We start from the raw sequence: 24,346 nt of genomic DNA on the forward strand, positions 1-24,346 counted from the left end.
AAAAAAAGGAAATCCAGCTGCCCCTCCATGCATTTTGGCGAGTCACTCCAAAAGTCCATATACATATACATCCAGATATTGAGTTGAGGAGATTGTTTGCCCAAGTCATGATATGTTAGAACAATCTCCAAATGTATTTTCCTTCTAATGTATTAATCACTTCTAATGTATTTTCCTTTTTTTTTTCCCTAAAAAAGGAAGCTAAAATAAGGCTTAACAGTAAATAGGAAGAAGAGAACCATATTTAAAAAAGAAAGTTCAGATAATGAAGTGAAAAAAAATGGGGATATTTTTTTTTTATTATTGATAAAATGGAATGGTGGAGAAAAGAAACAGTATTAATAACAACATATGTTTATCCTTGTTTAGCTAACCCTCCCATTAAGTAGCCACCGCAACAGTCATCCAATCTCCCACAAAGCCTTCCAATTCTTTCTGTATACATCACATATATACATGTACAATATCCTCTTCTACCAGCCTGCCACTCTCTCTCTCTCTCTCTAATCAATTTTACATCTGTTTTCTCCTTTCCTTTGTCCTTTTTCACTTTTTCTTTCTTAATCCAAGTGGGGATACAATAACAGGCTGGCCTACAAGAAAATGAGGGCAAAAAAAAGAAGAAAAAGCCAAAGAGCATACAAAAAGCAAGAGGAGGAGGAAGAACGTGGAACCAGAGTAGTACCTCTGCTCTCAAGAGATCAGTCCACGGTCGGCGGCGAAACTCACCAAATCGACGGGAAAGAGGTTGATGGTCGACGGTCAGCGGTCGGAGGTCGACGTGAAAGAGAAAGAGAGGCCAGGGGGATGAATCGGGATTCGAGAGAGAGAATAGGGTTTCGGGGGGGAATCGGGTTCAGGAGAGGAGACTGCAGAGAGGAGAACGGGATGAATGAAATGAAGGGGTTCAGGGGCTGGGCTGCTGAAGCGTACGATAGGCCAGGCCAGGGGGAGGGCTCGGGCTCAGGCATGGGCTTGGGCCTTGCCAAATCGGTTTTTCGGTTTGATCGGTTATTTAACATGTTTAAACCGAACCGAACCGAAAACCGAATAATTTTAAATCTACTAACCGAACCAAACCGATCGTACCGATTAACCGAACCGAAAAACCGAAATTAATCGGTTCGGTTCGGTTTTTCGGTTTAAACCGAAAAACGCTCTCCCCTAGAGTTAAGCACCTATATAAGTCCATCTTTATGGACAACCGCATATCTCCCATCCATCCTTTATCTTCAATTCTCTTTTCCCTTTTGTATTTTCTTTTAAAGTCATAAGTGGCTAAACTCTTTATTTCTAATTGAAATTAGGGTGAAATGCAATTTATATATAAATTGTGAGATCTAAACATAATTATTTATTTTTTATTCTTTCAATATTTATGCAATATCAGTTCTTAATATTATTATTGCTTTGTTATTTGATCAATAGAGCACATTGTTTATATTTTCAAAGTGATATATCATTGGTTTGGATGCTTGAAGTTCGTAATTGCTTGAATTATTCAACAACAAGTAACAATTAGTGTAACATACTAAGAAACTGCATAATTTAACTTGAACTCACCACGCGGTTTGATTTGTCAGTTAGAATTTGGTCTCTCTAATTCTTAAGCCAGTTGATAAATTAAAATCCCAAAAATGTCTTTTGGGCAATTTGTTAGCTAGGGTTAATTAGCAAATATTCCTAATTAATTCAAACCTAAGGAGAGATTGGTTATGTGGAGCGTATTCTATAACTATAATTTGTTTATTGGAAGGAATAAAGGTATTTTAGTTTCTATGATCAACTCCCAAACTGAAATGGATCCTATACTTCAACTAAAATTTATTTACATTGATTTATTTCTCTTCTGATTATCACTTTCTTTAATTGTTTGATCTTTATTTTAATTCATCATCAAAACTCCTTTTTACTTTTATTGTTTATTTTCCTTGTCATTGTTTGACTTTTATTGTTTATTTTCCTTGTCATTATTTGAAAATTCTTACTATCAATTCCTTGTGAATTCGATTTTATTCTCCCTATACGCAATTCATATTTGTTGATTTTTAATGGGTTATTTTTTGTGGTTTCAATACCCATCATAGACATCCCATTTGCATATAACGTGATACCCGGACGTCCGATCCTAAACTGCTATGGTATCGTTATTAATATGGGTGTTATGTGTCTTAAGCTTCCAGCTTCTAGGGGTTCGGGAATTGGGATCCTATTGCAATCTCAGACAGGGATAAGGTCCAATATGCGGCCAAGCTCACCTTCAAGACCACCAACAATATAGCTGAATATGAAGCCATAATAATAGCCTTAAGAATCATCAAGGAATTAAGTATACAAAAATTCATTATTTTTAGTGACTCACAGTTGGTTGTTAATCAATATTAGGGACAATTCAGAGTTCGAGAACCGAATCTTGTTGGATACGAGGAGAAGGTTCAGTCCTTAATGGGTAGGATCAAAGATGGGCGAGGCAGCTGCAAAATTTGTCAGGTGGCTTGAGGCAATAATGAAGAGACAGATCTTCTAGCCATGATGACAATGACAGGTGAACAACACTTGAGCCAACCATTCTGATTCGATGAATTACACACTCCAGTAACGGAAGTGGAAGAGTCCTTCCCCATAAAAGAAGGGGAATCATGGATGACACCAATATACAAATTCTTGACACAAGATGATCTTCCAACCGACGAATTATCAGCCAAGCAGGTAATAAGAAAGTCTTTCAAATACGTATTAATTGATGGCTGGTTGTACAGGAGGTCCTCAACACACCTATGGTTGCAGTGTGTTACTGAGGAAGAAGTCTAGGAAATCTTAAATGATATCCATAAAGGTGATTGCGGAAGACATGAAAGAACTCGAATGATCGCTCAAAAAGCATTTAGATAAGGATATTACTGGCTGATAATAATGGAAGACGAGAACCATCTTGTCCAGATGTGTCAAAGATGCCAAGTACATGCAAACATCTAAAAGACCCCGAGAGAGATACATGTGGCCATTAGAAGTCCCTGGCCTTTCTTTCAATGGGAGAATAGATATTTTTGGCCTGTTCCCTAAGGCAACCAGGTCAAAAAAGTTCATAATCGTGGCGGCAGATCATTTCAGTAAGTGGGCAGAGGCTGAGATAGTATAGTCCATCGCCACCCAACAAGCGATCTCTTTTGCTAGCAAAAGCATATTTACTCGATTCAGAATACCAAAAATAGTAATCATTGATAATGAAACTCAGTTTGCAAGTTCCAGGTTCAAAGATTTCTACAAGAAATGGGGAATTAACTTAAGGTTCAGCTCGGGCTATCACCCCTAGACCAACGGTATGACTGAGGTAACAAATAGGACCATCCTATAGAGTCTCAAGAAAAGACTCGACCAAGCTAAGGACAACTGGCCTGAAGAGTTATCCCATATACTATGGGCATACAAAACCACCCCCAGGACAGCTAGAGGAGAAATGTCATTTTCTCTTGTGTACGGGGTTGAGGTAGTCATTTCCATGAAAATCCAAGTAGGCAGCTTCAGGACACAATATCCTGAGATATTAGGAAACCCTGAAGAGATGCATTTCAATTTGGACCAAGTAGAATTTCTGTAAGAAAAGGCTGCAATTAGAATAGCGATCTACAAAAACAAGATGACCAGAATGTTTAATAATAAGGTTCGGCCACGCGCCTTCAATATAGGGGATCTAGTCCTCAAAAGAATAGATGAAACGGGTGGCAATGCCAGGTCTAAAAAGTTGGGCGATAATTGAAAAGAACCATTTTAGGGTCTCTTATGTTATTTGTCCAGGGTCATATAAGCTGGTCAGGTTAAATGGTCAAGTCATTCCCTATACCTGGAATATATGTAATCTAAAAAAGTTTTATCAATAATAAATTAACAGGGCATTCCCATAAGTGGTGTTTTTCAAGAACAAATAATGATGGGATTGCCTCCCTTGAGGAAACACTAAGCCAGGCCATAAAGCAGTTATCGCTGGGCCATTCGGTAGTTATCGCTAGGCCATTCGGATGCTGGTCCCACTAAGTAAGGTCACAAGGCAATTTTCACTAGGCCATCCGAGCGTTTGTCCACCAAGTAAGGCCATAAGGCAGTTTTCGCCAGGTCACCCGGGCGTTGGTCCCACTAAGCCAGGTCATAAGACAGTTTTAGCCAAGTCAGGCCACAAGGCGGTTTTCGCTAGGCCATCCGAGTGTTGGTCCCATCAAGTAAGGCCATCAGGCTGTTTTTGCCAAGCCATCCGGGTATTGGTCCCACTAAGTAAGGCCACAAGGCAGTTTTCGCCAGGTTACCCTAGCATTGATCCCATTAAGCCAGGCCATAAGGCGGTTTTTACCAGGCTATTCGAGTGTTGGTCCCACTAAGTAGGCCATAAGGCAGTTTCTACCAAAAAGTCCATAAGGCAGTTTTCTCCAAAAGACAAAAGATGAAGGTGTCAGATAAAGAATTAGATAGGGTGAAAGCCCCTTACTGACAAGTCCCCCCAAGACATTTTACAACGGAAGGACAGTGGTCAGTTGGGACACAGGCCAAGGTATTAACCTTAGTTCTTAGTAAAATTTTCCAAAGAGTATTTTATGATAGACGTAAAAAAAGATACGCTTTAGCCCTTTTAGTAAAAATGGTGATAACAAGATATACGAAACATATATTTTCATAATAAAAGATTACAAGGAGACAATAAAGGACTTAAACAAAGTCTCTATTATGTCAAAGTCTCTACTACATCAAAAGTTTCTATTACTTTGAAAACCCTAAAATCTGTCCTGTAAAGGGAGCTGCTTGAAAGGCCATAAGAGCCAGTACATAGAGATAAGCAGTATGCTTATGCTTTCATAAAGATCCGCCTTCAGTTGCTTTTTGAAAACCATGATGATATCCTCTACACAAATTTGAAAACCCTCAAGAACAGAAAAAGAAGGAACACCACTACTCTATCCCATAAGAAACTATTGTAAGCTAAAAAAGAAGAAAGAAGGGTTCTTATACCGCGACGCAGCGGATAAAGCTTTAAATACAGAGCAAAAGATAAGGAGACCTCAGGTAAGCGAACCGACGCTCACAACCGAGATCACGCCACGTGTCTTAAATGGAAAGGCAAACGACCACCTTAGAACCTAAAGAGTGTAAGACCAGCAAGGGGACTTTGATATTACTTAAGATCTGCCTAAGACAAGTTATGAGCTGTCATTACAAGACAGGGGCTACGTGGTAAGGAACTAACAAATGGGAAATACAGTCACGCCCAAAGAAAGGGAGACTTGGATACTTTAACATCCGGTTTGACGACAAAGCTCGCCCTCCCCCGATAAGCCGAGTCTTGGCATAGAGATACCATTGTCAGATACACTCCCATCTCACCTGAGATTGCGAATTACCAACTTATTAATCGGCGATACCCCTTATCTAGTAACCGGCTATATCATCACCGAATTCACAGGACATGCTATGTTTATCTCAATCTTTTTGCAGTATAAAGGGAAAGTTATCATAGAGACATATGTACGCTATCTCTAATACTACACAAACTCTAAATAGTCCATTATATTCTCTCTATCCATCAAAATATTGACTTCAACATCGGAGTGGCTGCCGTGGTATCGACCATCGCCTCACACTTCCTTTCTTGCAGGATCTAGTCAATCACAGTATAACTCCCTTCCGACCATGTCATTAACCTAATTTCAGCCACATCAATTCTTTTATATATGAAATAAAAAACAATAATAAATAATATCACGTTAATAATATATTTTAAATTTACAGCAGAGATCAACATGAAATGCTTCATCTTGGTTATATGTGCATATGAAATGCTTCATGTTGGTTGTGAGACGCATGGTCTAACTTATTAGGATGAGAGAAATTTTTACGTGGGCTTGATTCACAGTCGACTTAAGATGTAAAATTGACTCATTTATTTTACAATTATGTCTATATATTATATTTTTTATTTTTTAGAAAAATATTTTTTAAAATATATTTTTTATATTTTTTAGCGTTTAAAATATTTAAAAAATATTTTTTTAATAAAAAAATAAATTATTTAAAAAAATGACTTTTTTTAAAAAAGATAAAGTTATTTTTTAAATTTTAAAATTTTTATTAATAGATTCAATATGAATAAATAAGATAACGTATAGTAAAGAGAACTAAAGTATCCAAACTCGATATAAGAAAATTCATACCTTTATAGATTAATCCCATCATTATATATCGTGAATCTTTTTTTTCTTATTTCCATGGTACGTGAGAATTTAATTTAAATTGATTTAAATAATTTTTAAATTATTTTTTATTTAATTTAAAATAATTAATTTATATTATTTAACAATATCATATATTCAATTTTAAATTTTAGTAAATTTTTTATATTTGACAAGTCCCACAATTATGTGTGGTCCAACAACTTGTGACAAGTAAAATTTTACATTGTCCAGTGATAAAGATCATAAAAAATATATATAATCAGTTTAATAATTATTAAATAATTTAAATTAATTATTTTAATTAAAATAAAATATAAATTTAAAAATTATTTATTTCAATTTAAATCAGACTGTTAGATTGTTAATTATGTAAATACATATATAAACGATGACTGTAAATTTATACAATTAATAGAAAATTAACAATTTTTGGTCGGCTCTAATTCTTCACATATGACAAACGTTATTAAATGGGAAGTAGTATGAGGTTCACATGCAATGTACAACTCTCTCATAAGGAAGTGGTGCGTGACATCTAGCTAACTTAATTATCAACGACAATAATATTACTCATTTTCTGCATCGCTTGGGCAACACATGCAAACACGTTGACGATTGTAGTGCCCAAGTGTCACTAGGGTCGCCATGCATGCCATGACTCGATCGCCAGCCAGGAATGTCATCTAGTACATAAACTGCATGAAACATTACAACAAAGTAATAAAAGAGTCGTTGGTCCTCATTATTTTCGGATAGAAATTAAAAGAAAAAAATTGTAGAATTTATTTCAATTATTTTTTTTATTAATTTTCATAATTAAAATTAAAATTTTAATACTTTGAAATTTTAAAAAATTCATTATACAAGAAATAATAGTTGTACACTATCCACATTTAGTAACAAGCTTTTAAGTAAGTATTTTAAAATCTTATATTCATAATTTTATCTACATATGTAATAAAATAATTTTAAGTTAAAAATTTTAAACTTTCTTATTTTGAAGAGAAATTTTAAAATAAAATAATTCAATTGAATTGAATTCTTACACTATTCAGATTAAAGACTTTAAATTTTCATTCTAGCATACAGATTTTTTTTTACTGTTAAATTAAATCCATGAAAACAATACCTGATATTTAAATAAATAAAAAATTTGTTTTTACATTCTAGTTTATAGATTGATTTATATACTTAGCTCAATTAAAAAAAAAGATATCATAATACCTAGCTATTATATTTTAGAGAAAATTCATTAGCAATTGTATTAAATATATTAAAAGAGTAGACTATTTAAGTGTAGGTAAATCTTTTTCATAAATAAAATAAACTTATAGAATAGTAAGAATGTTTTGAATTTTCTTTTTCTTTGATTATTCAATTGCAATACTTTAGAATTCTATGTTTGAGTATATGAAAGTTGGATTTTTATGATTTTTTTTTTTACTCGTGAAATATTTCAAAATAGAAAATTTTTTAATAAATTTATATACTTCTAGAAAGGAAGGTGATGTATTTTCGCTTTAATGATTTATTTATTTTAAATGCATTTTTATAATAAAAAGAAAATAAAATTAACTTTTTTATATAGAGTTCACCATTTATTATTATTTTAATTATTAAAATTTTTTTACTAGAATAAATAAGATAATAAAAAGGAAAGCCGTCGTGATGTTTCATTGTAAAAAGCGGTTTATCTTCAGAAACGTGAAAAAGTTGGAGTGTTTGTAGGAGCCAAGAAGGTCAGCAACAGCAAACCCAGTTTCCGCAATACAGTCAGCAATGCGTCCATTGTTTTGGGGATGGGGGGGAGTTAGGTGTTTGAATTTTGAAGTTCAAGCTGTGTCTAGTTGATATATGTGGTACTTAAAAAGTCAAATTCTTTGTCATAATGATTTTGATGTCCTTCTTCCCTCATTAATATTCCAGAGGTATAGTTATTTTTATATAATTAATTATTATTTTTGTATAGTATTTTTTAATATAATATTCCTTCACATCATTATATATATTAATTTTCAATACATATTAATTAGAGATATATACTCCAGCCGTCGTACCTTAAGATAATTTCATAAACTAATAAATTTTATATTATCTTTTTTATTCATTTATATTGATTTATTAATTACTAAATTATTTTATAAACTAAAAATTATATATTTTAATTATATTATATAAAATACATTTAAAATGTAATTATAATTTAAAACAGATTATTAGAAAGTAAAAAATCAATTACTCAACTAATTATTTAACACACTCTATATAGGCTTCAACTAGCCATGAGATGCAGCCTATAAACAATAATTTCTCGCTATTAATATTATCATCACTCTATTTGCACATGGGTAACAATTATTTAATTTAATGAAATTCTTACAATTATTTGCAATTTTTATTAATTATAAATTTTTATCATGAACTGAACATCTGCTGATCAAATAGCAAAACAAAAGGAGGGCAAAAAAAAAAAAAAAAAAGACCTTTTCTGTAACTCTTTCCGTTATGAATGGATAAGTTTGATATTGTCAATGAGGAATAGGTTTTCTTTAATTAATTAATTTTTGAAGAAAACTGATAGACAACTTGTAATATTTAAAACATTTTTATGTTAACAAATTGAAAGACATATTCCAACAGACGATATCTGTAACTACTTTGAAATTTATCTTTAATAAAATTTTTAATCTCTGACAATGCAATTCTAGCTGTATTATATATAATTTATGAATATATGGCAGAATTAATTGGAGTAAATAAATGAGCAGAACTAAGTATATATATATTAGCTCATTTTATTAAAAAAAAAGATTAATGAATTCAGATTAGGTCTAAAAATAAATAATTTGGTATATTTTGATAGTGCCTTAATTAAACTGGCTCAACTACATAAAAGTAATTGCATTAGTTAATAATAGAATTAGGCAGTTTATAAATGGTCAAAGTCAACTATAAGCAGTGTTTAGAATGGATAATTTTATTAAAAAATTAAAAAAATTCTAACATCATTGTCAGAATATTGTGTTTATATATTAAAAGGAAAAAAAATGTTTATATTCAAAATTGAAGCAGTAATAATTAATTGAAGTCTTGAAGTAGTCCTAATCCGATAAGGGTGTCCATATTTAATAGTCATCCCTCAGGAAGGTTGAAGGACATCTTGGGACTTTGCCCATTCTCATTGGGTCATAACTGGATTAGGCTATATACATATATTCCCATTAGATCTCATTGCAATTTAAAAATAATAAAAAAAAAATTTATAGTTCAGTACAACCTTCCATTATGAGGAGAAAAATATTTAGATCCTAAATTTTTTGCTTTACGTGCATTCCTTATAATGCTTCTATGTACCAAACGATATTAATTAATTTATTGGAAATATATTAAGATAATTTATATTATTTTAATTATTCAATTTCAATTTAAATTTAAAATCTCAAAATTTTTAGTTGTTTTGGTTTTAATTGATATTCAAAATTAAAATTGCATTATTTTAAAAATGATTTAATATTACTGAACTAAAATTAATTAGTTAAAAAAATTTACAGTTTAATTCTTATAAGATTAAGATTAAGATTAAAATATAGGCCTTTTATCCAATAATTATCTTAATTAATTGTGAGGGCTCACAGCAGAAATATATTAATACACCAGAATATATTTGATTGCCAACCGTAGCATTATTCTTCATTGACTTGTCTTAAACGTGTGTCTAAGTACACAAGTTTTTCATTATATTCCTATTTAAAATTATAATAATTAAATGTACCAATTAAATTAACTCCAACGTAAGATACCGGAGAGTTTCTATATATTAAGAATTTCCAATTTCCACAGCCTAAATTATTAGGGCCAGAAAAAAAAGTTTTAAAAATAATTCATAAAGAGACTAAAACACCCTCAGATATTTCTATTGTTAAAAATATTTAAAGATATAGAAAAGAAAAATTATTAAAACATTTAGATTATCAAGTCACTACATTGTTTGATTTATAGCTTTCTTTTTCTTATTTAAAAAAAAAAAAAACTTTTTTTATATACAATTTAACGTTTTTTTCTTGCAAATTATTGGGATCTAAAAGATGAGACAATTCTGATCCTATGTAACCATGCATAACGCAATCATCTTAGATTAATTAGATAGATAATGGCTGCATGCTATACCTCAAATTAACAAGAACATATGTTATGACGTGCCAGAGACTCAAACGCATATATAGTTAAGTTGGCTCTCTCCTAGTTGGCAGTCAAATAAAACATGTCTAATTCTCTGAATTGTCTGCAACAACCTATAATTATACATATACTCTACTAAGCTTTTCACATAATTCTTCAATTATTGTCATAGCTAAGCCAGCCGTAAATAAAAAAAAGTCAAAAACTATTGTAGGATAAAGCCAGTAAACCATTACATCATTTTCAACTGTAGTGCATGGTTTCAAACTTGAGGAATTTTAAGGTCTAGATTGAGATTAGAATGAAGGTGGCTGCTTTTGAGACTTGATTGTGGATGATGTTTTGTTCATCTGGGAAAACTGTTACCTGCTTCCTTGATTAATCACTTTATTCTTCATAATTTCATATTAGTATATTTCCCATTTGTTGATTTTGCAAGCCACAAAGATAACAATAAGGTCTTCCCTCTACCAACCAAGATTATTAGCTGGCCTGGAATTTGAGGAGAACTATAGTAGCCCACGTCTCTTTTTTAGTATCATTTTGATTAATCAAAAGTAACATGGCTTGAACCTGAGAAAACAAATTAATCACATAGTTCATTACAACGTCCTGGTGTTAATTTCTGCTAGTTCAAAAGAAATACCAAAAGTCATACCACTCATCAAAACATAAATGCATTCGTTTCATTATAGAGGCAGCTGGGTGACTCATGCTACGTAGATATATATATATTATCGTTAATTTTATGCACAAGAGTCCAACCCTTGTTAATACTCAATGGAAGACAACGCCTTGTTCAAAGAAAACACAAGAAGAAAATGTCAATAACGCGTTTCATGCCTCTTAGTCAAATACAAATTAAAATGTTTACATAAATTCTCACTTTTATTTAAATAATTAAGACTTATATAGTTGCACATTATTTGAACGTCTTCCCTTGTCCAACAGAAACTAGCAATACATTTAATCATTTTTATAATCTCATTAAGCAAATAATGCAAAATAAAATATATAAGGAAAAGAGAAAGTTGTGCAGGTATTGCTATCCAATCACTAGCTAATATCCCTATCAGCATGCACGACCATTTCTATATAAAGGAAGCAATTGGACATGAACCCCTCACAACAACTCTCTAAGCCCTAACCTTTCTATCTTTGGTAGGAAACGTCCATATTTTGCTACTGAATACCATCGGTAACACACGGCGATGGAGCTTCGAATCCTGTTGGTGCTTACGCTTGCTCCTCTTCTTTTCTCCCCACCCATTTTGGGGTACAAGCACGTAGAAGTAAAATCTTGGTGCGGCAAAACACCCCACCCAGAACCATGTGAATACTTCTTAAGCCAGAACACAAAAGACACTCCCATCACAAAAGAATCTGATTTTCTCAAAATTTCCATGCAACTAGCTTTAGATCGTGCATTACATGCAGAAGCCAATACCTACAAACTGGGGACAAAATGCAGAAATGAGCATGAAAAGGCAGCTTGGACAGATTGCCTTGAGCTCTATGAGTATGTGATCGACTGGCTCAATCAAACCACCACCAGTACGTGCTCCAAATTTGATGCACAAACTTGGCTTAGCACTGCGCTAACTAATCTAGAGACATGCCGAACCGGGTTCATAGAGCTGGGAGTGCCTGACTACGTTTTGCCCTTGATGCAAAACAACGTCTCCAAGTTAATTAGCAATAGTTTGGCTATTAACAAGGTGCCGTACACTGAACCTAGTTACCAAGGAGGGTTCCCTACATGGGTTAAGCCTGGTGATCGAAAACTCTTGCAATCATCTTCCCCAGCTTCTCAAGCAAACATTGTGGTGGCACAAGATGGGTCAGGAAATTACAAGACGATTGCAGAAGCAGTTGCCGCCGCATCGAAAAGATCAGGAACTGGGAGATATATAATATATGTGAAGGCAGGGACCTATAAGGAAAATATTGAAATAGGAAAGAAATTGAAGAATATTATGTTTGTGGGTGATGGAATAGGGAAAACTATTGTTACAGGAAGCAGAAGCGTTGGAGGTGGCAGTACAACTTTTAAATCAGCTACCTTTGGTAAGTAAATTAATTATGAACAAATTTTATTTAGAAAACATTTTTTTAAAGAAAACCACATTATTAGCAATAAAATTTTAACTCAATGAATTTTTTTTATGATAATTGAGTTAAAATTTTAGTTGAAACCAAATGAACCCAAAAAATTTTAATTTTACCTACTGTCACAGTATTATTAATTTAAAGAGTTGACTGTCATATGTGACCATGCTATCTAAAATAAGTGTTAGCGGTCCTTGACTTCAAAGAGGTGGCCAAATTTCCATAGCTTTAAAGACAAGTAATATTATCTAATACCCAAATTTTTGGTGCAAGCCTTAGAGTTTGTCCCACAGAACTTATATATTTGTCTGACAAGTCTTGCATATTGTGATGTGCTAGCGTACAACTAATTTTTAGTCAACCACAGAGATATTTCATGCCATCGATATTATATTCGAATATGATTTTTAATTTATGTAACGATATGTATAATTTATTATCTAATGCTTGCACTTACGTACTGAGCTAGTTTTCAATTTGAAAAATGAAAAGCGAGGTTCATTTTTAATATTTTCTATTGCTTTGGATATTTCAGCTGCGGTGGGAGACGGGTTTATTGCACGGGACATGACATTTAGAAATACAGCCGGACCCCAAAATCACCAGGCAGTGGCAGTGCGTTCGGGCTCTGATCTCTCGGTTTTCTACAGATGCAGCTTTGAAGGATATCAAGACACTCTCTATGTCCATTCTCAAAGACAATTCTACAGAGAATGTGACATATACGGGACAGTGGACTTTATATTCGGCAATGCTGCAGTGGTTCTCCAAAACTGTAATATCTATGCTCGAAATCCCCCTAACAAGACCAACACTCTCACCGCTCAAGGCAGGACAGACCCCAACCAAAACACTGGAATTTCAATCCATAATTCCAGGGTTACAGCTGCTTCCGATTTAAAACCAGTCCAAAGCTCCGTCAGGACTTACCTTGGCAGGCCATGGAAACAATATTCCAGGACTGTTTTTATGAAAACATTCCTTGATAGCTTAATCAATCCAGCTGGTTGGATGGAATGGAGCGGTAACTTTGCTCTTAGCACTTTATACTACGGAGAGTACATGAACACTGGCCCTGGTTCATCCACTGCTAACAGAGTTAACTGGAAAGGCTATCACGTGATTACAAGTGCATCTGAGGCGTCAAAGTTCACTGTCCAGAATTTCATTTCAGGAGGTTCTTGGTTGCCAGGCACCAATGTCCCCTTCACTTCTGGCCTTTGAATTTTTATTTTTATTTTATATTTTAAAATGGTTACTAATTTAGTTCCTTGTGGCATTAAAATAAATTCTCACTGCCCAAAATGGAGAAAATAAAGGGGGTTGATTGTGGGCTTTTTTTTGTTAACTGTTTTGTGAAATTGTAATTAAATTGAAAAGTGATGTTAATTAATGGAAAGAATTTGAGATGTTATTGCTAAGTATCATCATGTTGTTCTCATGCTTACGGATAACATTAGGTAGCATTGAATAAATCTAATTGAGGGATGAATTTCGTTATAATTAGTTAACCCACCAACATCATTGACCTTCTTAATACGTATATGATTACTCCTTCAGCATTGAATCTTTAAATGACGTGTTATGCAGTCCATCAATGGATTCGTCAATTAGTTTACTAGCTATTGTAGATGAGATAAGTAAAACATGTTGAAAGAGAGATTTCATCAAATCCCAATTTAAATTTCCTTTTTCTTTTTGTTAATTCCAATTGGAAATTTGTTTATATTATTGGTCATATACTTTGATTAATGAGAAAGACGAATTTAAATAACTTATTTTTTAAAAATCTATACTTTTCTTAATAAATTAAAATTTATAATCTATCTATGGTGAATTAAAACACACCTTATTTATTTGAAATTGTCAACTAAATATAAATTATTTATAACACCATGAAAGGTTTTTGCCTTTTTTTCCCCGAAATTCAAACCCATAGCTTAATTGGGATCGAGAAAGATGAAAATGACATATTACATTTGACCGATTCATAGATTATGATTTTCTTTCTTTTTTGTTAGCCATAATGTCAATAATCTGGTTTTATATAAACAAAAAAAATTAAGAGAAAGTCTTGCACAATATAAGAAGGGTAGATAGCTGTCTTTGAAGCACTCTGTTCTAGAAAAAGACCCCACAGCTGATGTGGGATTGCCAATTTTTCGCTGTCCTCATTAACACTTCTTGGCTTCTGCTCTCAGCCCTCGTTTAGTTAAAACTAATTTATTTTTTTTGAGAAATTCGATTTTTGAAACAGTATATTTTTTGAAAAGTTTAATTTTAAAAAAATATGAGTTAATGTACCTAATTAATATATTAAACTCTCATGAAACACAACTAAACAGAGCAGCTAAAGGAAGTTCCACTTCTTTTTTTTTTTAAAATATATATTAAACACAACTAATTAAGTTCCACTCATATTGCATCTTCGGTATCATTTTTCTTTTTTTTTTTTTTTGCGGTGGGATCTTCAAGATCATTTGGAATCCTCCCCCTTTTGAACTTAAACAGGAAAATGAGTCTCAGCCCTAAAGGCCGCTCCCACTACTGGGCCAACACAACAATGACCCAAAAATGGAATTCTATTGATTAAGAGCTTAAAGCCCAGTACAAAGACGCCATGCCATGACCTGAAGAAAATAAAATACCAGCTATAGATGAAAGAATTCCTTAGACTTGCAAAACCTTAGAGAAACATAACCAGAGAAGCTAAAGGAAGGGATGGTAATAAATGTAAGAATGATCAAAAAGTGATAGAGATTTATTGGATCACCCTGACTCGTCTTCATTAATCCAGTGATCCGATGAATGGAAGTGATGAAAATGGAACGTATGGTAGCCTGTATAGGTTTTTCTCTTCTTCTTTTTTTCCCCCACTTTTGGATATTAGACTGTTATATTTTTTAACCCACTAATTCTATATAATTATTATTTTATTAATAAAAATACACATTGAAAACTAACTTATTTTTATCAAAAACTAACGTGTAAATTATGCTAAAAAGTTCAAATAATCTTCAGAACTCTCATCAATTTTGCATATAACCCAACAATAGGAGATGAGAATTCTAGCTTTTAGTTTTAGATAAGCACTATAATACTAAAAAAAGAATTGAGTTTTTGTTGGACAGCATATGACTCAGCAGCTCTGTTGAAGTTGATATAGCCCATTACTTCATTAGCAGTACTGCTACTTTATAGCAGAGAATATATTAACACCCACCTTCTTTTGTGGAAAAACTTACTACTCCATTAATTTTTTTTTTTTTTTTAAAAAAAAAAGAAAGCATATCTGCCACAAGAATATTAAAATAAATATTCGGAAACCTTCCAAGAGGACTTCTATTTCTCTCTTCTTAACCTGCATATATGCAAGAAACCCAACACCAATAACCATCAACGTTTTCTTGGTAACTGAAGTTGTTGCAAAGAATTAATAGCTTAAAATAGAAATTTACCCATTTGTTTCCTGCAAACTGAGAGAAGAACGATTAGAACTGCTAGGCCTGCTATTATACCAACGATGATGGCTACTGTTTTTCCGACATCATCCTCGTTGGAGGAATCTAATACAACCATCAAAAGCAAAAGCAATGGAATTAGTCCTTTGCAAATGGCTTGACAACAGACTAAACAAAGCTGCCACTACCATATAAAATTGTTTCTGAAAGCTTTCTCTCTCTCTCATGCTTGATAAAAAATTAAGATAAGGAGCAAGATTTAGTGAAAGAATAAAATCTCCCTTCTGATTACTAGTGAAATAATTTTTGTTATTTCTAGTTCATTGAGTGATAATAAGACAAAAGGAAAATTAGATTCTTTATTCTATAGGAGTTGGAATGATTATCCAAAGATTCCATCTATCTCTTCTTTTTGGAATCTGATCAACCATTAATAATGGAACTCACAAGGCATTTAAGTCTGCCAATTGCATAATTGATATGTGCAATTTATCTAATCATAAAAAAATAATGGAATAAAACAACTTTCCCCTCCACCAGAATATTTAATATTGGTAATTATGCTTAAGGAATAAAAAATAAAAAGTTCAATTATGCTGTTAAAAAAAAAAAAAAGATAAATACAACGGAAAAAAATAGGACACAAGACAAGAATGACATGAAGATTTTTTTTTTTTTTTTTTGAAAATAGACATAAAAAAAATTAAGTGCCTAAAAAAAAGAAACCAAATTTCCAAAGTGCTGATGCCTCTTAATACTTCATGAATGGAAATACTTGTATTGACCCCTGGAAAAGAAAGTATTAGATTTCAAACACAGCTGTTTCTATATAAAGAAAATTATATAATAAAAAAATAATCTCAAGCAATCTTTACACAAGTGAGGAATTAACAGAAGGTGTTAAATATCTGATATATAAATATTTTAACATAATTTAATTTTTTTTAAAAATAATTGTTGTCGAATATAAAGCTCGAACGAGGACTTGGATTATCAAATATTAGTGACAAATAAAAAACCAAAAAATGCAGCAATCAAGAAATTAAATAAGAACTGAACCTGAGTGGAAATCATAGTAGCCGGATGCCCAGTAACGCGCATAACACTGCCCCAAGAACACATCGGCAGCTGCAGCTGATCCGCATAAAGTCTTTAACATCCCAACAGCATCCTCGAGGCAAGAAGAGCAATCAGCTGAATTTAAATCCCCCAAACACTGAGCGTACCCTTCTACTAGACCTGCACTACTCACCTTAAATCCCATAGCTGTTTGCAAGTCAGCAAGAACGTCATCTCTTCGCCGAAAGAAGTCAGCATCACTGTTTTCACTTTTACTGCACTTCTTGTATCTCAGACTCGTATCAAGTTTCCCTAAGAAATCATTACGCTCATATCTCACGTAGCAGCCTTCTAGTTGCAAAGCAGCCCCATAAGAGTATGAACAAACGAGACCTATCTGGTTAACAGCGCTTTCCACGCATATTGAGCAGTCAGTAGTCTTTAAATCACCCCTGCACTGATATAAACCATATATGGTAGCTTCAGCTGGTGTTGAACTTTCATTTCCAATAGCAAAGCTATTGTAAGAGGCTTGAGAGGACGAGCTAACAACTGAGGCTAAAAAAGAGTTGAGGTTGCCTTCAAAAAGAGAGCTGGGTTGATACTTCTCTTGAGAGCAACCTCCATAGATGAAGATATGAGCTTGAACAAGGTTGGCATAGTTAGTGAGAGAAACGAAGAGAAGAAGGAAGAATGAAGTGTGCCCTAATAGGATGGTTTTGTTAGAGGAGTGTAAGTGAAGGCTTGTCATCAGCATTTCCTTGTCTTGTTTCTTTTTCCCAGTTTAGGTTTCGATTTCTTTCGAATTTGTTTTGTGGTTGGCTGCGATGGTGAGAAAACAAAAATGTGGGATTGCTTTTTTGCTATTCCAGAGTTGTAAACTAATTTCATGTGCAGTCCTTTCCACCAAGAAAAGGGCTCATTTGGGCCTCATGGATATCTATTTTTGTAAAATACTAACAGCATATGTTTGCTACACTTTTCACTTGATCCAAAACAAAGAGCCATAAAGAATAGCATACACCTGTTCTTTTAATTCTAGCCAGTAGTACTCTGAAGTGGGTGGGAGAGTAAATCACGTTTGCTTTAGACAAAAGAGAAAAACACTCTGCACCACTAACTTAAGCAATAACGCTAACATAGGTCTGTAATTTTTATTAGAATTTTAATGTATATCACTCGACAGTAAGTTTTCCACTCATATATATCATACGTATAGAAAGCAATGAGGTCCTTTTCCAATAACTTCCATTCATGCCCTGCAACCAATAGAATCCATTATATGAATGAGCGAGGAAGAGAGACCATCATGATCGTACAAATAGGGATGTATTTTCTGCAGCCAATCATGAGGTTCTTGAGAGATAATATATGGACTGTGAAGGTTACTCATGTGTACTGGGAATTGGGGGCCAAGAATTGCAAGAACTAGGAGTCTCTTAACTAGGGGATTTTTCTTAGTTTTGTTGTGCAGACTGTAGAATTCAGATTCTTTCCGAAGGGCCTGGCTATTTTATGAGTAGGCCACGCCTGTCTAGCTCTTCAATTTTTGGACCCAGTTGTTTGCCTTGGGTACCATTTGCTTTGTCTGATATTGGAAAATTCTTTTCCTGTGTGCTGTGGAATTACAAATAAAATAGGTCCATTTCTTTGGGCCTAATGCGACACAATAGCTATGGCTTTGTGGTTGGCATGAGACGAAGAAGATATTTTCGTAGCTCCAGACTGATACGGGCATGATGAACAGAATGCTAAGGTCTATTCTAGGCATAAAATTGTGATAATGATACAACCTCTACGTTGCCACTTCTGACGATATTTAATTCCTCCATACTTCAACTGATGGCTACACCAACCAGAAAACTTTATTACAGGTAAGAAAATTATTGGCTACTTTAGGTGGTGTTTTCCTAAAAATCAAAGTTTTGAAATACGCTTACATCTTCCCTTCCAAATTACTGCATGCTTGTCCTCCTCTGCTTTCTCCTAATTATAACCACTAATCCACTAGCAATCTTTTACATGATTGAAGTATAGCAATTTTGTTCTTTCTTATTTCTTTTCATATAAATAATTTCTACTGACATTTAAACTTAAAATTTTTCAGATCTTAAAACGATTTCAATACTAATAAATTAAAATTCATTGTTTTTGTCTTTTCCTATTATCAAATCTTTTCTTTTTCTTTCATTTCATGACATCATCCTTTTGAAAGGGAGAGAGAAAAATCTTCATTTATGGACTAGAATGGTTACATTTGGACTTATTCCACTCTAACTCGATTATTACATCTCACTTCTTTCTCTAAAGAATGGTTTTAAGAAACCCTCATCTTTAACCCTAATGAGATTCAAATTGAGATTTCTAATGCTTGCAAAATAATAAAGGCTGAATACACAGAATATAAAGAGAAAATAGACCGAGAGTAGCGACAGAGATAACAGGACCCAATAATGAAAAGCAATTTGGTCCACAGAGGAATAGAACTTTTCTATAGCATATACCTTAACACTATATCAAAGAACCCATAATTGCTCATCAAGTTGTGGCAGTGGGCACTGATCAACACCCAAGTTGATTACCATGGTAAGATTCGCCACTATCACCACAATCAAACTGGGGTTGGTGACGGGGATACCTAAGGCCACTAACCCTGGGACGGCAAATTATTTTTCTTTTTAATTTCTAAAATTTGCTAGCTAGATGGGAAAACATAATTTTCTAACCTTCTTTGAATCATTAAGGCTTAATCTACAAAATTCCACCTAACCTAACCGAACCTCTGGTTTCGTAATTAATTCGGTTAAATCAAGTCATAAATAATATTTCAATTCAACCCTATTTATTCTTTTATTGAACTTTAATAAGATTACTATTCTAAAAGCGTTTTTAATTGAAATTTCGGATTGCTCAGCTCAGTCCACATTCATCACTGATCAACCGCAAAAAACCAAATTAAGTGACAAAACTATATCAATTTACAACTATTAGAGGGAGAAAGAAGAAAAAAAAAAGATACGGAGAAGCCTTTGAAAAAGTAAAAAAAGCGAAAAAAAGAAAAAAAAAGGCAAACCACTATAGTAAAAAATTGTAAACATTACAATCATCTACGAATATTGTCGTCGTCATCTCATAAACTACCTCAGTTATGGTTGCGCTTCAACGCCAGCTTACGCCCGCCGGACCCTGCTGCAATCCGTGTTTGGACCCTCTCAAACTCGGAGTATCGGCATGGAATTGTGATTCCACCTTGTTGATTGAACCCATATTCCGCTTCTGCTTCTCTCAGTAACTCGCCAAACAGAGGATGGTTTACGTAAATCACCGGCATCAAAACTCTCTGGAAATCGCCATCCTTTTGACCCACATAGATCGCCAAGTGTCCCTTTGGCACTGTCACCGACTTTTCATGGACAGGCTCCTCGACCAAGGGGATGTAACCCGACCTGGGTTTTGCAGAACACAGAGACTTTGCTCCTGTTGTTAAACGGCGACCCCAGTTGATAAGCTTTGCGAGGGGCTTGGGCCTGCATGTTTTTCCCGGTGAGCATAGCCGATTGTAACTGGATGGGCTTCGAGCCCGCCGGAAGATCCATCGTGAGATCCTAACCAGCCGTTTTCCAATCTTGAAACCTATTATCTTTCTCATGACTTGCCTTGGTAGGAGAGAGATTATAATAGTAAGAAACAGGGGGTTTTCGTACGTGAGTGGAATTTTCCCAAGTCTGGGCAAGCAAGAGATCTCAAAGGATTTTTGTTAGATTATAATAAGGCTCAAGAAAAAGGCCATGGGTCAGCGATGGACATGGTTAAACGGAAGAGAGTAAGGCATACTTCAGAAAGAGATGTGGGTATGTTTGACATCTTGATTTCCGTTAATATACGAGAATTTCATTCGAACTTGTGAAAAACATACCTATGCAAAGGTATATTTCTTCCCCAAGAATCAAGGTAATGGGCGGCGACGGCGGATGCTTGTGGTGGTGTCAGTGGTGCAGTTGCAGGTGAAGAATAGACTTGTTGTTGGCAGGAAGGCGTTCTTTATAAAGGGATATATGGGAATATGATAAAGGGCAAAAAAAAAGAACTTGAAAATATAACACAAATGAGAATTTAATTTTTGGTCAAAAAACAAAAGGAAATGAGAGAAAAATAGCTAGAGTTTTGATATGGTCGGCACACTATTCTGATTTTCCGGAGGAAAATCGTTAAATACATCAGATAAGTCAAAGGTCAGATAAAGGAACGGTCAGATGATGGTGGCTGCGGCTGGATTTGCACGAAGGTCGTTAGGAAATTAGGAACAGAGAGTTTGTTCCTTGTAATAGTATTGCTGCAGAGATGCGGTTCATCCGGTTGGTACGGACTCAGCCAGTCCGTTGGATTAATCCACAGTGGTCCAATTTTCCTTTAGTTCTCTTTTTCTGATTGAGCGTTATGACTCGCAATTGGTGTTGCCCGTAAATTTAGCGTACTCAATTCAATAGGAAAAAAAAACCGAAGCTGAATCTGAAGTCCAAACAGCCACGTCTAGTTTGGGCAATGTTTAATTTGCCACGTACGAAACGTACAAATTGTCTGGAATGTCAAGGAAGGTGATTCTTACATATATATATATGAGAATTTAAGAGAAAAAGTTTATATACATATTTACATAAACTGTACTTATATTATTAATATTTTTATTAAGAATAAATTATGCAGTGACAGTTAATTGAAAAAAATGTGATTAAAAATAACTTTTAAAAGAGTATAATGGTTAAATCTTTAATTTTAAAAGTAAGAAAATTAACTTTAACATGTTTAAAATAAAATCAAAATTAATGTATATGTTTTTTTAAACAAGATATTTTGTCAATGTATTTTGATGTTTTCAAATCAAAGATCTTTTTATTTAACATTTGGAATAGTGATCCAATTTTAAAAAATTAAAATTATATGAATTATATTCTTTATTTTGAAAAAAAAAAATACCATAAACTGTTAATTTTTAAAATAATTTAATCATATTTGTAATAAATATACAGGGAACTAATAAAAGGCAATTTATACCATCAGGTGTAAAACATAAATGAGTTGTGTATATTCAGCGCACCACCATAACTCCACTGATCTTATCCGACGCATGCTGGGCACGTGGAAAGTAGGAGCTTCCTCCAAAGTCACAATTCTCCAACTTCCCGAACGGAAAATGAGGACTCTTATTAAATACTAACATATTAATTTTTTTTTTCCGTTTTACAATCAGCTTTAATTGATATTTAAAATTTGAATATCATAATTTAAAATTTTATTTCACAATATTAAATTATAATTAATTAATAAATAAATTTATGCTTTCTTTCAAATTTCAAAACTAACATATTAGTTTTTTTTTTCTTGATACGAGAGTCTTAAAATCATTTTTGACACTCCACATTTTCTCAAATTTTTATAAATGTTGCAATTTGATAATTTATTCTTTCTTTTCTTGTAGCATTGAATTTTAGAATAAAAACTAATTAATTAATAAAAAGCATATTATTTAAAATTAAAAATTTAAATTTTATAATTTTTTTTGAAAAGAAACATAATAAAATTCTTGAAGTTTATAATTTTTTTTTTTGAAAAGAAACATAATTTTCTTTAGAATAAATTATTTTTTAATTGTTGATTTTTGAGTGCACCATATGTTAAAAAAATTTATGAAATATTCTAAAACAAATAGAGGCATTAGGGCAAAATGAATCCCCAAGGAGTGGCTGTGGCTTGTGGATGACAAAAGAGCAAAGCAGAAGCGTGCAAACACTCCGCATTTCCGTACATCTGAGTCTGTACCTTACCGTATATAACAAGGGAAGCTGACGACGAAAGTGGGGCCGTGCGATTCAAAATATTCCAGAAATAGTGGGCCCAGGTTTGCCAAGTGCACTCAACATCCGGGCAACGCGTGCTTTGATTATTGATTCTCAAAGTAATGGGTCCCGCGTGGCCAGACTATAAGGCCCGAAAGGTTAGGGTGGCTAAATCAAAACGGGTGCCTTGGAAAATTTTGAACGAACAAATTAGTCTCTGGAGGTTTCCTTTCGATTCTCCACCATGCTAATGACGTTATCCAACGCATTAGATATTTTTTTTTTCCTTACGAATTTACTTCCTGATCTTTCCATAAAATTACTAAATAATTTTGTCTCTTACGTTGTACATAATGATGATTTAATAACAAAAAATCAACGGAATTTTCCGTTACATGCATATACAATTGGCGTATTATCTTTCATTCTCATCCTAATTTTCACTTTGACGACTTTTTCCACGCCAATTACGTTGGTGATCGAACTGTGGATTGAGTACTAAGCCACAAACGATTAATAGATTTATTGAGTTGCTAAATTTTTGTCACCAATTTCATAGATTAAACAAATGAATGTTATCTACACTGCACGGACAAAGTACCTAATTCACCAAAAATTAAGTAACCCTTGACTGTAATTTACGAAGCAACTTGAGGCTCATATAATGAAGGTTCATTGGATTTTGTAAAATGTTCCTCGGATCATCAACCTCTGACTTTAAAATTTGTTGTTTTGCAGTTGAAGAAACCATTTGATGAGTTGCTGATGTAGAGCTCTAGCTGGATTTTATTTTTATTTTTATTTTAATTGTTAATCTGCGGGACTTCAGCATCTAGAAGAACAAAAGACTTGGGCTTATTGGACAATGCGGATACCTAATCATATTTTTCACTTAATTAATTCTAGTGGGGATTAACTAATAGTATTGACCTGCTATGCTATTATTATTATTATTGAATATACATCGGAAAGGCTCGGCCTTCGCCCGTTTCTAAATAAAAATGTGGGCTACTGCGTAATTATCATTCTCGAGAATTTAAGGCCCAAAGCGAACTGGGTTTGCCCCTTATGTGAAACGAGGCAAATGACAGAAGAGAGAGCACTTGGATCAGGTTATGTAGATAGTGGCTCACCAACTGTTGGGTCCAACCAGCAGTCATGAAAGTCCATGGAATAGAAATTCACTCGCTCGTACAAACGCTATGAGTAGATCGAGATGGGCTGCTTCTACTGCACCTAAGCACAGAGACATAATTTGTGGATTTCCCTGATTTCCCATTATTACAAGTTCAGTTTCAACCATTTCTGCTTCTAAGTGCATTTGAGTTTCATTCCGTGGATTACCGTGTGCCTTTTAGTTGTGTTTTATCTGTGTTACTGTAGTTGCCGGATCACCCACTGGACACAATAGGATATCGTATATACCTACTACATAACTTAAAAAGATTAAATTTCATTAAATATTAAAAAATATTTTGAGAGATTTATT

The 24,346-nt window shown here is 33.5% G+C and overlaps 3 protein-coding genes across 4 annotated transcripts; 1 reads left to right on the forward strand and 2 right to left on the reverse strand.

Moving 5' to 3' along the window:
• Positions 1–11,533: 11,533 nt before the first annotated feature.
• On the forward strand, positions 11,534–13,927 carry LOC110615287 (pectinesterase 2). Its single transcript, XM_021757091.2, has 2 exons — positions 11,534–12,461; positions 13,039–13,927. The coding sequence occupies exons 1-2, from the start codon at positions 11,606–11,608 to the stop codon at positions 13,725–13,727; spliced, it is 1,545 nt and encodes a 514-aa protein (XP_021612783.1). The 5' UTR covers positions 11,534–11,605; the 3' UTR covers positions 13,728–13,927.
• A 1,727-nt stretch (positions 13,928–15,654) lies between these two features.
• On the reverse strand, positions 15,655–19,804 carry LOC110615109 (plasmodesmata-located protein 8). Of its 2 annotated transcripts, XR_006350878.1 has the most exons (4): positions 17,024–19,804; positions 16,153–16,751; positions 15,962–16,069; positions 15,655–15,864 (listed from the first exon to the last, which is right to left on the reverse strand). XR_006350878.1 is itself a non-coding variant. In XM_021756820.2 (3 exons), the coding sequence occupies exons 1-3, from the start codon at positions 17,778–17,780 to the stop codon at positions 15,860–15,862; spliced, it is 870 nt and encodes a 289-aa protein (XP_021612512.1). In that variant the 5' UTR covers positions 17,781–19,804; the 3' UTR covers positions 15,655–15,859. The 2 variants fall into 2 exon arrangements, 1 of the variants encoding a protein (XP_021612512.1); XM_021756820.2 differs by lacking the exon at positions 16,153–16,751.
• A 274-nt stretch (positions 19,805–20,078) lies between these two features.
• LOC110614398 (auxin-responsive protein SAUR36) lies at positions 20,079–21,257 on the reverse strand. Its single transcript, XM_021755918.2, has one exon. It carries the CDS (start codon positions 20,670–20,672, stop codon positions 20,166–20,168), a length of 507 nt encoding a protein of 168 aa, XP_021611610.1. The 5' UTR covers positions 20,673–21,257; the 3' UTR covers positions 20,079–20,165.
• Between the last annotated feature and the right edge of the window lie 3,089 nt (positions 21,258–24,346).

The sequence above is a fragment of the Manihot esculenta genome, chromosome 5 (genome assembly GCF_001659605.2).
Source record: "Manihot esculenta cultivar AM560-2 chromosome 5, M.esculenta_v8, whole genome shotgun sequence".
Taxonomy (NCBI): domain Eukaryota; kingdom Viridiplantae; phylum Streptophyta; class Magnoliopsida; order Malpighiales; family Euphorbiaceae; genus Manihot; species Manihot esculenta.